The sequence below is a fragment of the Quercus suber genome, unplaced genomic scaffold (assembly GCF_002906115.3).
Source record: "Quercus suber isolate HL8 unplaced genomic scaffold, Cork oak 2.0 scaffold_798, whole genome shotgun sequence".
NCBI lineage: Eukaryota > Viridiplantae > Streptophyta > Magnoliopsida > Fagales > Fagaceae > Quercus > Quercus suber.
Genome location: NW_027070233.1, coordinates 113,316 through 127,647, shown reverse-complemented (window position 1 = coordinate 127,647; position 14,332 = coordinate 113,316). Strand labels below are relative to the sequence as shown.

Genomic DNA, 14,332 nt, shown 5'->3' with positions numbered 1-14,332 from the left:
CTAGTACATCCACATGTGGGGACATACACATCTTATAGGCATAATTGCTCGATAATTCAACAAAAATAAGGTTACCATTTAGATTTTAGTGAAAAAAAAAAAAAAAAACACAAACAAAAAAAAAACAAAACATAAGAAACGTGAACAGATGGAAGTAAAAACCAAAAATATTTTCTAAAAATAAACAATAAATATATTAAGAGATGCACTTCCAATAGGCCAATTTAATTAATTGGAGGCATTAATGGGTCTTCAAAGTCCAAGGCTCCACTAATAGAGAACCCAACAGTTTCTCAAAAATAAAAAAAAATAAATAGAGAAACCAACAATAAAGACGCTTTCACTTCTAAGCTCCACCAATCAAATCCTTTTAACAATAGACCCACCTCCTAAAAACAATGGGACTCTCATTCCCTCTACAGAACAGAGCAATCTCACTTTTCAGATTTCAGTACAGACCAGTCTTACACACACTTCCCTACAGAGAGAGCGGTTTCACTTTTCAGTTTTCACCTTTTAATGATAAATGGGTAAACTGGGTTCCATTTTGATTACCCAATCATACCCTTCTTGTGAATGCTTTGCCAAGATACTGTATTTTTCACTCAGAGGTATGAAAATAATAAGCCAATGCCATCAAGTTTATATCTTTACCATTTTTTTGTTAGAAAATTTTTCTTTTTTGGAATATAATGAAAGTCACATCAAAATACTTATACAAGAAGGTTATATAATTTTGTTTCTGGGGTCATTGCATTTTTCACTGTTAATTTGCATTGAGAGAGCACTTTTTTTCTTTTTGTCATAGGTTATTGAAGAGGCTGAGCTTTGATCAAAGTTGGGTTCTCTTTGTCTTTGTCTCTGTCATCAGAAGCGTCTCTCTTTGATTCTTCCACGGTTTGTCTTCTTAACCATAGTCTGCATTTGCCTTTTGATTTCTATACAGTTTCTAATATTTCTGTATGTGCTTTTGTTGTGGACAACGTTATTGTGGGGGGTTTTGATTCTTATATGGGATTTGGGCATTGATGTTTGGTTCATTGAACCTTAAAGTAAGGAATGCCAATCAGAATGATGACTGTTTGTTTTACTCTCGTTGTGGCTCTACCCATCATTAGTATGCTTTATTGCAATCTAGTACTACTTGATTCTCTTTAGGTTATGGTGCTTCTGATTTTGAGTTTATTAGGTATTTGAGATCTTTTATGTTATCCTTGATCTTTCTGAATTTTGATTGTTTTTTTATACTTTCAATGTAGCTTAAGTAATTGGGGGGTTTTTAGTAGCATTGTATGTAATTTTTTTTTTTTTATTCAAATAAAAATTGGGCACTTTTAGTATATGGGGTTGTTTCCTTTCTTGTAGGTTTGCAATTATTGAAACTGACAGTTTGTTTATTTTAGTCTCTACTTGGTGATGGGTGACTTTGGTGGTAACTGGGATGAGGAATTCTCTACTGTTGGAGACAAAGGAGAAATTGGGTTTCTTGATTTTGGGGACGATCAATCTGTGTGTAGTTACAACCCAGATCAAGAGGGTCCTGCTGTTATTTCTGTCCCATTTCCTATGTCAGGGGGAAACCCACAATCAATAGTCGTAGGAGAAACCGCTGCAGAGTCGATTACCATCAAGAATACTACTAGTGAACCAGTGACTCTCTGGTCTGTTTCAATTTTTGCCTCAACTCCTGAGAATTCGTTCAAACTTTCTCTGATGAAGCCGCCATCAGGAAATGAAACTAGCAGAGGCTATGTAGACTTTTTCACCTTGGAGGACAGGATGATTCAGCCAAGAGAGACCTTGACTGTATGGATCTCTTGCAAACCAAAGGCAATTGGTTTGCACACTTCAGTTATGTATTTTGATGTTGAGAGTACGAGGATAGAACGAGTGGTGTTCCTTATGTGTGATGATAACATATCACAGTCTTTGGCTTCTAGAAGGCCTTATTCAAGGGACAGAAGAAAGAAGCAAGTTGTGACTAATGGTACATTTGTTATGGGTGTACGTCCTCCGAAGAAAACGGACAAAGTTTTCAAGAACAGACTTCCTCGATATGACATTCCAAGGGAAGTCAGGGAATTGCTTGAGAAAAAGCAGATCCCTAATGCTGTCGAAGAAGGCCTTTCAATTGAAAATTATACTAACTTCTTCAGGCATTTAGTAGTCATGGAAGAAATACAATTGGAGGTAAATTTCTATTTGTGAAGTAAAGAAAAATAATGATGATTAAATGAGAGTCCTTTTTTGATTTTGTGCTAAAATTGGCATGTTGTTACTACAGGAAGACATGAGGGGTCATGACATGGAATCTGTAACTATGAGGAAGAGGGGAGCTCATTTTTTGTCCCTTGTGGTTCCAGGTCTTGCTGAGAGAAGGCCTTCACTTGTCCAAGGAGATGATATTTTTGCCAGGCTTGCCTCTGAAGATGAAAATGAGACTACTTCATATCAGGTTCGTGTCTGTTTGTCTTCAATGGTTTGAATGTATCAGCAACTTCTAGCTATAATTATGTGTGATACTAGTTGCTATAAAATTTGAGGTGTTTCTGGAACTACTGAACTTTTTTATTTTGATTAAAAAGATGGGCAAATTATTTGTGTCAGATGCATTGTTCAGATAAGAAGATATAGGTGGTGTTCTACTGGGATCTCTTGGATGTTTTAGGGAATTTCATTTACTTATTAAAAAGAAAATATCATCATCATACTCTCAACCATCCATTGATTTTGATTTATGGCTATAGAACAAATTGAAGGATTCTTGCCTCCTTAGATGTTTTCCTGTTTGGCAGATAATGGTCCAACATGAGTAGTTCTCATTTGACTTATGTATTTCATCTATGTCAAATAGACACATGTTTGTGCATAGTTGAAAAGTGCCTTGTGTATGTTAGTCACTATTACGTTTAGGCTCCATTTGTTTCAATATAAAACATTTTTATAAAGTTTAGAGCATTTATGCTTTTACATGCCTGCTCCAAAAATGATTTACGCATTTACAAAGTGTAGATTATTTATCACCGATTTAGTTAAAATTTCCATTGACCATTAAAATGTTTTCTATTCATTAGCAATTTTTAGTTGCACCAGACTTCAAAACATGGTTTTACAACGAAATAATTGGAGCCTTTATATATATATATATATATATATTTATTTATTGTAATTTATTAGTTATTATTGTGCTCATTTGAACTTGGATGTTTAGTTTCTAATGGAACAAGTTTCACCAAAATATGCTTGGTAGTTTGAAAGATATGGCTAAGCAATTGAACAAATGTCACTTTTCGGTAACACTTTTTGAAACGTTTTGGCCATTTAGAGTTGTAATTGCTTTGGACACTAAGTCATTTCCTCTGAATATGGTGGTTTTCATGTTCTCTTTCATCGTCGTCATCATCATCATTATTTTTTTAATTTGTTAATTTTTTTATCAATAAGTTGCAAATGCATCTTGTGGGTTTTGAACTCATGACCATACACTGAACCCATTCTCATGGAAGGAGGAAGTGCCTTTTGAGTGAAAGCTATAAGTAGCTTTGTCTATTCTATTAGTAAAGGTGGGTTGAGGGTTAGATAGTTAAGTTTTTATAAAAGCTTTGTTAGTGGCAGCTTGGAGTATATAGAGGTTGGAGGATCTCATGGGATGAGCAGATGGGATCTTTTTCCACGTCTAGTAGATGATGATAGGTGAATTTGATTTTGGCATGATTTATGTGGTGAGGATAAGGCTTTGAAGGACTTGTTTCTAGAGTTTTTTCTTTTAGCTGTTGATAAGGACACTTTTGCTGCCTATAGGGGAAGATTGGAAGAGGGCAGTATTTGTTATTGGAATCCTACTTTGTGCATTTCATCCTAAATTGAAACTTGAAGTTTGTTGCGCAGTTTTTTTTTTTTTTTGGAGATGGCGGCATGGTGTGTAATGAAAAATATTAGGTTCATTCGTTTTTATATAGCCTTTAAAAGGAAAATTAATAGCACTTTCCCTTAGAGGAGCATATGGTACAAAATTCATATGGAAAGGGCGATTTTTTGGTGGAAATTTGATAGCAATAACCATATTAAGAGGAGACTAATTGTGGTGGACTGATTGTATGTGTGAATATTCTTGTGAATTGGTTGGTCTTCTTCTGCCCCACTGTTGGATGACAATAGATATGTGATCACTAGTGTTCTCTATTCCAGGTCTGGGTTTCAACAGGTGGTGAAGAAGAGGCTTTTGAGTTTGTCTTGCTTCTTGGAAAACAAAACTTGTTCATAAAAAAATGGTAACATTTGGAATGCTATTCCACATTGTCCAGGTGGTCCATTTGGAGAGAACAGGTCAAGCAGTTGATGGTGTATGACATTATCCCGTGTCCCTTTAGATTTTTGAGGTTGTTCTATGACTGGATGTCAACTTTAGGCACTATCCTATCTCATTTTTTCTTGATTTTTATTTTTATTGTTTAAATTTCAGATTATAATTCTTCAAAGACTCCTTTACACATCTGTGTATTTATGCTTCTATATCTTCTATATTTCTAATAAAGTATTTACTCATTAAAAAGAAAATATTGAGTCTTTTCACTATTAGTTGAATATTTAGAATCCTAGAGCAGTTTTCCCAAAATTGAATGTGGTTTTTTACAGGGTTTTATCCACCGTGTTGAAGCTGATGAAGTTTACCTGAAGTTTGCTAAAGACTTTCACTCGTGGCATAGAGATGGGAATCTCTATAATATACGGTTCAAATATAATCGAGTCAACATGAGAAGGTTATATCAAGCCATTGAAGCTGCAGCAAGGTTAGAGATAGAGTTCCTATTTCCATCTGAGGCCCCTAACATGAGGCTGATTGAAACCACGCCGCTGGTGCCTATATCATGTCATCTTAATCCTGAGCAGATGTGTGCAGTTGAGATGATCCTTGGCTGCAAAGGAGCACCGCCTTATGTGATTCATGGGCCTCCGGGTACTGGTAAGACTATGACTTTAGTGGAAGCAATCCTCCAGCTCTACACAACTCGAAAGAATGCTCGGATTCTTGTGTGTGCCCCTTCAAATAGTGCAGCAGACCACATTCTAGAGAAGCTCCTCAGTGAAAAGGCTGTAAAGGTTCACGATAATGAAATATTCAGGCTCAATGCACCTACCCGTACCTATGAGGATGTAACACCTAATATTATCCGCTTTTGCTTCTTTGATGAGCATATCTTCAAGTGTCCTCCACCGAATGCTCTCATGCGATATAAGATCGTCATATCGACTTATATGAGTGCCTCTCTTCTTTATGCAGAAGATGTCAAGCGAGGCCACTTCTCTCATATTTTCTTGGATGAGGCTGGCCAAGCTTCAGAGCCAGAAACCATGATTCCTATAGCCAGTCTCTGTCAAAGAAAGACAGTTGTTGTTCTTGCTGGAGACCCCATGCAGTTAGGTCCAGTAATATACTCTAAAGAGGCAGAAACTTACGGATTGGGGAAATCGTACTTGGAAAGATTGTCTGAATCTGACATTTACTATAATGGGGAGGAAAATTATGTTACAAAATTGGTGCGGAACTACAGGTGTCACCCAGAAATTCTTTATCTCCCTTCAATGCTGTTCTATAATAGCGAATTAATTGCATGTAAAGATGACAAAAGTGACTTCTTGGATGGGGTGAAACTCCTTCCTAACAGGGATTTTCCTGTTCTTTTCTTTGGTATCCAAGGTTGTGATGAGAGGGAAGGAAATAATCCATCATGGTTTAACCGAATCGAGGCAAGCAAGGTAGTAGAGGTCATCGGGCGACTGACTGCTACTGGAAATCTGAGTGAGGAAGATATTGGGGTGATAACACCTTATCGGCAGCAAGTGCTAAAACTCAAGAACACCCTTGAAGGTTTGGATATGACAGATATCAAGGTTGGAAGTGTTGAACAATTTCAAGGTCAAGAGAAGAAAGTAATTATTATATCTACTGTCCGTTCAACAATCAAACACAATGAATTTGACCGAACGTATTGTTTGGGATTTTTGAGCAATCCAAGAAGGTTTAATGTGGCTGTAACCCGTGCCATATCCTTGTTGGTCATAATCGGGAATCCACACATCATCAACAAGGTAATGCCTTTTCTATTGCAAGCTATTATTTGTGATTAATTTAGGTAACTATAAGAAAACCCACACATTACTATGAACAAAACCTGATGGTAATAAGATACACATTTTTTAAAAGATTACTCTTATTCTTGTGAATAAAATTAATTATTACTCTTCTTGGAAATGACTCTTTTAGATATTACTCTTCTTGTTTTTTTTATTATAGGATTTTACTCTTCTTGTTGATTAGACATAAAAAGGATAAATGCTTTTTCCCCTTTGCAGAAGCATGGAGAAATCAGGGTTTCTTTTGTTAGGTAAAAAAAAGGTATTCATGAACGTGTCAAACAATTCAGATATGATTAAGACCAAAATCTGATGTGTTAAACTTACCTGTCTTGTGATTTTCTTCTCATTAAGTAATCAAATTGATTGAGCTTACATGCCAACAAATTCAGGATTTAGTTTTTTACATTGCTAACTTTTGCATTTTTTTCAGGACCCCCACTGGAACATGCTTTTATGGCATTGCGCAGACAATAACTCATATCAGGGTTGTGCTCTCCCCGAAAAGGAGGAGTTTGTTGATGAGGATCCCACACAGGAAAATTACTTGAACAATGATGAAGAAAACCCTCTACCCTCTAAAGAAGTTGAATGTGATCAAGAGTCTTGGCAAGAAGAATATCCTAAACCTAATAAGGATGAAGATGAATGGTCTGATGGTTGGAAGGATTAATTTTCTTGACATCCAGGGACATGAGGAAACTGGCATGTGCTTTTGTTATTTATGTCTTCACAGAAGAAGTGGTATATCTATCATACAATCAAACTTCGGTTACATATATCTTGCTTTCTGTATGCCAAGAAACTATGATCCACATGCAGTTGAATGTTGAAGCGGGATCCATGTCACATTGTCCCATTAAGATGGCATTTAGTTGGGATTTGCATGTCATGTAAGTCTATATAGTGAATGAAACTTTACAATCTTTGCCATAAAGCAGTCCAGACGTTTACCGAGCTGTAATTGAGAAAGGAAAAAGAAAAATAGTTTGTGAATATTATTTGTTCGGGGAATTACAACACAATGGTTTGTGGTTAAATTCCGTGCTATATCAAGAGATGGGTGGAAATTTTCTGACAAGTGAGAATACACATTTATGCACACACTCATATCAAAGAAGCACTTTAGCTAAGTATAAGTTGCATGATGAGTTTAGATGAATGGAGATAGGAACAAGGAAAATCACTATGCCGGGTGCGAACCAACTGTAGCTGCTACAAAGATGTATTGTGGTTGTGGCTGATGAAATTCTAGCCAGTTCTAGCGATGAATTCTGTTGTGTGGGTGGCGGCGTATTAGCATAATCTGGGGGCGAACTTTGTTTTGTGGATCATCTCTCTGGTACTTGTGGTGGAGATGCGCCAGCATTAGGAACTGCAATAAAGGGATTTGAAAACTTGAGAGACTAAACCATGTTTCTAGTAACCACCAAGGCTCCTTGCCTTATAACGGAACAAAGACTTCTGTCCAAATATGGCTTATGCCCCGACAGTTCACTTAGCTCTTCTTTGTGAAAACAAGTTTTTCACTTTATTTTCTTTATAAGTTGACACTGTCTCAGAACAGATTCAACGTTATTAGAAAAATAATTTCTGATTAATACTTGCATGAGTTGCTAAAATATTTTATTTTAAAAAAATAGGAAGAGTAAAACTAAATTATTCAAAGAAATGACAAATTGGTAATAGCAAAGACCACACCGCCTGATAACCGGAACTGGAGAGAGTTTTAAGAACGGAATATATTTTTGTGCTCCGGGGGGGAAGCAATGATGCCGTTGACCCTGTTTCAATATAGATAAAAAGAAAAATAGTCCATTATGTAATCATTCTTTATTTTTGGTAGGAAAATAAAGATAAAGCAAAGAGAAAAGAAACAGAGTTGCAAAAGAAAAGGATGGAATTCTAAAAATATCCTTTGGTTTTGAGTCATATGCGCCCTTCTAGGAAATATTAATTTTCTGAGATATATATATCCTTAAGTTCCATCAAAATGTGCAAACAGTAGGATGTGATTTTTGGAGAAGATTATAGGACGTGAATTCAGCTAGCAGCTTTAACAGTTTCTGTTTTTTTTTTTTTAATGTGAACATTGGAGATAATGTCCAAATTTTGCATTTTGCAGTGGCTTAGTTAGGCAGTGTGGGTAAACTCATGTAATGATAGTCTCACATTAAATAATACTACATGAGAAGAGTAAGTGGTAAATATAACATAACATAGTTGGGGTCCAAACTTATAAGTTTAGTTTTTTTGAGTTAAGTGGGGTTTTTATACATTATATTGATTACTCAAAACTATTCAATTAGAGTTTTCATACATATGGTGTTACATTTGAAGATAAGAATTTTTGAGGAAAGAGCATGTGCATGGTTTGATGTGAAGCAATAATTAGCCTTTTCAATTTTCCAAAGACGGGTTTCCTAAGGATCACACCTCCAATATATCCTATCTAGTTTCTAGGGTTTTTGTCAAAATCTTAAGACACCATAACCTAGTTTGTGATCGGAACTATTTTGTGTTATTAGAGTATAGACATCTACAAACCTCTAAAAATAAAAGGAGATGGAGGTGTAAATTCCTTAATAGGCAACACATTTGGATTGTTAAGAGAAGTACACATTCTATTATTATCAAATGGAGAGGCTCCTATTCCTAAGATTATGTGGGAGTGGGATCAAGTGGAAGTAAGATACATTAGAGCTTAGCAATTTTCAAATATGATCATGCATGGCATGGTCAATATCTTTATGGTCCCTTTTTTTTGTCCCTTTTATTGAATTACTGAATAAAAGTAGAAATAAATGAGCCTCCTTTGTGTCACAGATAACCCAGAATATATGAAGCTGTTAAAATATTGTAGGGCTTACCCAATTTAAAGCCTTTAAAAGGAAGAATAGGATAGCAAGATATGTTGCTAGGTTGAGAGGGTATTGTTGAACGAAGAAAACAACAAGGAGAAACACTACTGAAAACCATCCACATGAGAAGCTAGGGCTACGAAGTTGTTTTGTGGCTGTGGCTGATGAAATTCTAGCTGTTTCTAGTGATGAGTTCTGTTGTGGCGAGCTTGGATGTGGCGGAGATTTAACATCATTAGGACCTGCAAGAAAGGGATTCAAAACTTGAGAGACAAGAGTACAAGACCAAAGTTTCTAGTAATACCCATTTTACAATTGGGATTTAAGATAAGTTAGTTTTGCCATGGTTACAATGTGTGATGATTGATCAATTTATATAAAGTTATCATGGCTATCATGATGTTAATGATTTTAACTAAAAGGATAAGACAAATGGACACTATGGCCTGTGCCAATGCCTCTACTATTCTCTAATAAGCTGACATTATCTTAGAAGTCGGAACAATTTAAGCATGAATAATATACTCAAAAAAACTAATTTTTGATTTATACTTGCATGAGCTATTAAGGGTCTGTTTGGATACAACTTATTTTTGCTGAAAACTAAAAATTGAAAACACTGTAACAAAATAATTTTTAAATGTGTGAATAGTGTCGTGGGATCCATTTTTATTATTTTTTTAATAAAGTGCTTGTGGGTCACATAAATAGTGCGTGAACAATGCTACTCGGCACTATTCAAAGAAAGTTTGAAACGTGTGAAGAGTGCATGGGTGAAAAAGTCAAACTTTATGGCTTAAAAAAAAAAAAAAAGGCTAAAAATGCAAATGCAGTAGACGTGGACGAGCAACGTGAATCCAAACAGATACTAAGATTTTAAAAAAAAAAAAAAAAATCATTCGAACTAATGGCAAATTAGTGATACTATAATTATGCATGAAGGGAAAGGTAAATTCCAAATTAGTTTGATTAACTAAATTGGTTTATGTTCCTAAAAAAAAAATAAAAAAAAAAAAAAAAAAAAAAAAAACCCTAACATTTTTAACTAAGAATATAAGACAATTAATTAGCCACTAGTCTATATATGACCTACGCCCCTACAGTTTACTTAACCCGTTTTGTGAAAACAAGTTTTTCACTCCATTCTCCAATAAATTGACACTATCTTAGAAAAATTTAAGCATAAATAATATACTCTTAAAACTAAATTCTGATTAATACTTGAATATATTGCTGATTGATTTTTTTGAAAAAATGAATAATATTATTCATAAAATTGGTGATCCAAATATAAGCGTGCAATAAGAAAAACGCTACTCTGCTTAGTTACCAGAACCAGAAGGATTTGTAAGCCCGGAAATTGTTGTGCTCTGGAGGGGAGGCAATGCTGGTGACCCTGTTTCAATAAAAGATAGACTGTAGAGTGATATTGGAGAGAAGGGTTTGGTTTTCTTTGTTGGTGGTATAAGGAAAGTTTTGGAGTCTGGTAAACAGTTAAAAATATAGTTGAGTGGCGGGAGAGTTCCGTTTGTTTAAAGGATGGAAGTCCGAAAATGCCCTTTGGTTTTGAGTTATACGCTTCAATTTCCGCTTCATTAAACAGTTTGACACAGGCCCTTCAATGAGAAATTTATTTTCTGGGCGAGATTCTTTTTTATAGTTCCGGCCAAATGTACAAACTATAAACCATCAAAAGGTAATTTCTTTTCTACTGCAAGCTTTTATTTTTTTATTAATTGAGTCTGATATAAGCCCACACATTACTATTAACAAAACCTAATGATAACAGTGTCATCTACACGAGTTTTCTAGTTTAGTAACAATTGAATTATAATAATAATAATAATAATAAAGGTGTCCTCTGAAAGATTGCATCTCTATCAGATCCATATTCTGTACACACACTGACACAGGTATATTTATAGAACTAAGTTTATATCAATGTTGCTTAGGCAGTGTGTAGGTATACACTTCGAATTGTTAGGAATTTCTCCACCTGGAATATGGTTTAGTTGAGTGCTCTTCAAATTTTGTCTTTTCTGGTTAGACCTGGTACTTATAGTTCAACTGCTGAACCATTAGCAATAGAGGCAGGTAGCAAAACTGGCACCATGTTTTTTACATTATTTATGAGGTCAAGAATCTTTGCAAGCAAAATATCCTAATAAACCTAATAAGGATGAAGATGAATGGTCTTATGGTTGGAAGAAGTAAATTTTCTCAACATCTAAGGATACGAGGAAACTGGCATGTGCTTTTTTGGTTTGGTTTGGTTTGTTTGTTTGTTAGTTTGTTTGTTTGTTTTTTTTTTTTTTTTGGGAGTGTTTTGTATCTTCACTTAAAAAGAGGTGTGTGTGGGTGTATATATATATATATATTCGAAATTAGGTTCACACATATCTTGATTTTTGCATGAAAGGAAACTATGATCCACATGCAGTTGAATGTTGAAGCGGGATCCACATTGCATTGTTCTATTAAGACTGCATTTAGTTGAGATTTGCATAAGTCATTTAAGTGTATATAGTCTTCTTTGCTGAATGGAGCTTCACTACCTTTGCCTTTAAAGCATTCTGCACTTTTTAGCATATGCTATAATCGTGAAAGGAGGAAAACAAATTTTGTGAATGTTGACATATTTTTCTTTGTTTGGGCTTTAAAACACAATGAATTATGGTTAAATTCCAGTAGTGTCAATATAGGGGTAGAAATTTTACAAGTGCGAATACACATTTATGCACACACTCATATCAAAGTACATGTCTAATTTGCTGGGTAACAGTAATTAAAGGAATCTTTGTCTACAATCCCACCAGGGAAATGGGTGCTGAAAGAGCTAATTATAAGTTGCATGATGAGTATAGATGAATGGAGATGGGAACAAGGAGAATCACTATGCCGGATGTGAAGCAACTGTAGTTGCTACAAAGTTGTTTTGAGGTTGTGGCCGATGAAATTCTAGCCGGTTCTTGTGATGAGTTCTGTTGTGTGGGTGGTGTCTTAGCAAACTGATTTGGTGGAGAATGAACATCATTAAGACCTGCAATAAAGGGATTTGAAACCTGAGAGATCATACCATGTTCCTACTAACCACCAAGGCTCCTGCCTTATAAGGAAATTCAAAACTTATGTCTAATTACCATTTTACAATTGGAATTTAAGATAAGTCGGTTTTGACATGGTCATAGTGTGTGATAATTGATCAATTTATTATTTACATTGGGTATCAAGGCCAAGATGTTAATAATTTTAACTAAAAATATAAGACAAATGGCCCCCCTATGGCCTATGCCCCCTTACAATTCACTCAATTTTTTACGTGAAATCAAGTTTTTTACTTTATTCTTTAGTGAGTTGACATTATCTCAAAACAATTTAAGCATTAATAATATATTCTCAAACCTAAATTCTGATTAAGACTTGCATGAGTTGCTAAGATTCGGCAGGGAAAAAAAAAATGAGATGGATTAAATCATTCAAACCAATGGAAAATTGGTGATACTTTAATTGGTTTATTAACTATAATTGCATTAAGGGAAGTGCAATGTCCAAAATAGTTTGCTAAATAAATTGGTTTATAAAGCACTGCAATTTTAAGTAAAAAGATAAGGCAAATAACCACTATGACCTCTGCCCCTACAATTTAACTCTTTTTGTGAAAATAAGAATTTCACTTGATTCTTTAATAAGTTGACACCATCTCATAGCAAATGAAGCATTAAAAATATACCCTAAAATCTAATTTCTGATTAATACTTGCATGAGTTGCTAAGATTTAAAAAAGAGTAATTAAATCATTCAAAGAAATGGAAAATTGGTGATCCAGATATAACTGTGCATTAAGGGAAATGTAAATTTCTAAAAATAGTAGTGCGTAAGAGTAAAAGACCACTCTGCCTAGTTACCAGAAGCAGAATGATTTGTAACTACTGAGGTATTTGTTGTGCTCCGCAGAGGAGGTAATGCTGGTGACCCTGTTTCAATATAGACCAAAAGTAGAATTCAATTAATTCATTGTTTAATTTTTTCTTTTCTTCCTAGGAAAAAAAAAATATAAAGCAAAGAGAAAAGGAACAGAGTTGCAAAACCCGACTATAAAGATTCCAACTTTATCCTAATTACACCCAAAAAAATCCATCGAAACTAAGTTTAACCAAGAAAAGCTCAAGAATTCAAGAAACCAAGAACTGGGTTTGGCTTTTTGTACCTGAGCAAAGTGACTCCAAAGATCCAATCTTTATGGAGCTGTTGTTGTCTTCTCCAATGGGACAAACCGAAGAAAGAGAGAGAACTCTGGTGTCATTGACAGGAAACCCGAGGATTGAAGGCTGCCGGACAAGGTAACAGAGGCAAACACCATTGGTAGAGTTTAAAGCCGTGGAGAAGGCATCACAGCAGCTGTCGGAGGCAGTGTTGGAGAGGTTGTTTGGCGGAGACGAGACATAGGGCAGGCATGGCGAGAACAGAACAAGCTCGTTGGAGCAACCTGAAGGCAGTGGCAATGGCTGCGGTGGTGGTGGTGGTTGGGCTGCCGCGATGAGGAGGAGCGTGGAGGTGACACTGAGAGCGAGAACAATGAGCTGCAGAGTCATGGTCGTAATCATGGTTGGGAGTTTTGGGGGGAGTCTTTAGAGTGACTGTTGATTGATTTTGGAGAGAGAGGGGTTTGGTTTGTTCTGTTGGTGTTGGAGTCTGGTAAAGCAGTTATAAATATAGTTGAGTGGCGGGAAAGTTCTGTTATTTTCTCTAAAGGATGGAATTCCGAAAATGCTCTTTGATTTTGAGAGCTATACGCTTCAATTTTCTTTTCCAAAAACAGTTTGACACTGACACAGGCCCTTCTATGAAAAATTAATTTTTTGGGAGATTATTTTATTTTATTTTTTTATAGGCAGCAAGTGCAAACTCAAGGACACCCTCGAAAATTTGAGGATGACAGATATCAAGGTTGGAAGTGCTGAATAATTTCAAGGACAAGAGAAGAAATCATTATTATATCTACTGTCTGGTTTGCAATTAAATACAAATAGTCATAGACGTATAGAAAATTTTGATGATTTATTTTTTGTTAATGAGAAACGTAAAAATAGTAAATAAGACTAATAAGTTTTAGTTCTAAATTGTTCTTAAAAAGAAGTGATTATTTTCTAACAAAGAATAATTGATACATTATATTAAAATTTTCAAATTAAGTTATCTATATTTGTTATTTGAAAATGTAAAATTTAGTAAGTTTTTGTTTTTTCTTCTTCTTCAAGAAAACATAATACATTTTACATTCAATTATTATATAATGTGAGATATTTTGTAAATAATGTAATGTGTGGTTGGAATTT

General features: G+C 35.0%; 2 protein-coding genes across 4 annotated transcripts; one reads left to right on the top strand and one right to left on the bottom strand.

The window, feature by feature from the left end:
- Positions 1–354: 354 nt before the first annotated feature.
- On the top strand, positions 355–7,178 carry LOC111987468 (probable RNA helicase SDE3). Of its 3 annotated transcripts, none has more exons than XM_065767365.1 (6): positions 355–611; positions 809–897; positions 1,404–2,190; positions 2,285–2,455; positions 4,636–6,090; positions 6,355–6,512. In XM_065767365.1, exons 3-6 carry the CDS (start codon positions 1,417–1,419, stop codon positions 6,388–6,390), a joined length of 2,436 nt encoding a protein of 811 aa, XP_065623437.1. In that variant the 5' UTR covers positions 355–611; positions 809–897; positions 1,404–1,416; the 3' UTR covers positions 6,391–6,512. The 3 variants fall into 3 exon arrangements, with proteins under 3 accessions (XP_065623437.1, XP_065623436.1, XP_023874955.1); XM_065767364.1 differs by lacking the exon at positions 6,355–6,512 and adding an exon at positions 6,569–7,178 and having other exon boundaries at positions 357–611; positions 1,366–2,190; XM_024019187.2 differs by lacking the exon at positions 6,355–6,512 and adding an exon at positions 6,569–7,178 and having other exon boundaries at positions 358–611.
- A 5,715-nt stretch (positions 7,179–12,893) lies between these two features.
- On the bottom strand, positions 12,894–13,588 carry LOC111987418 (non-specific lipid transfer protein GPI-anchored 25). The gene is made up of 2 exons (XM_024019136.2): positions 13,204–13,588; positions 12,894–12,970 (listed from the first exon to the last, which is right to left on the bottom strand). The coding sequence occupies exons 1-2, from the start codon at positions 13,586–13,588 to the stop codon at positions 12,894–12,896; spliced, it is 462 nt and encodes a 153-aa protein (XP_023874904.2).
- Between the last annotated feature and the right edge of the window lie 744 nt (positions 13,589–14,332).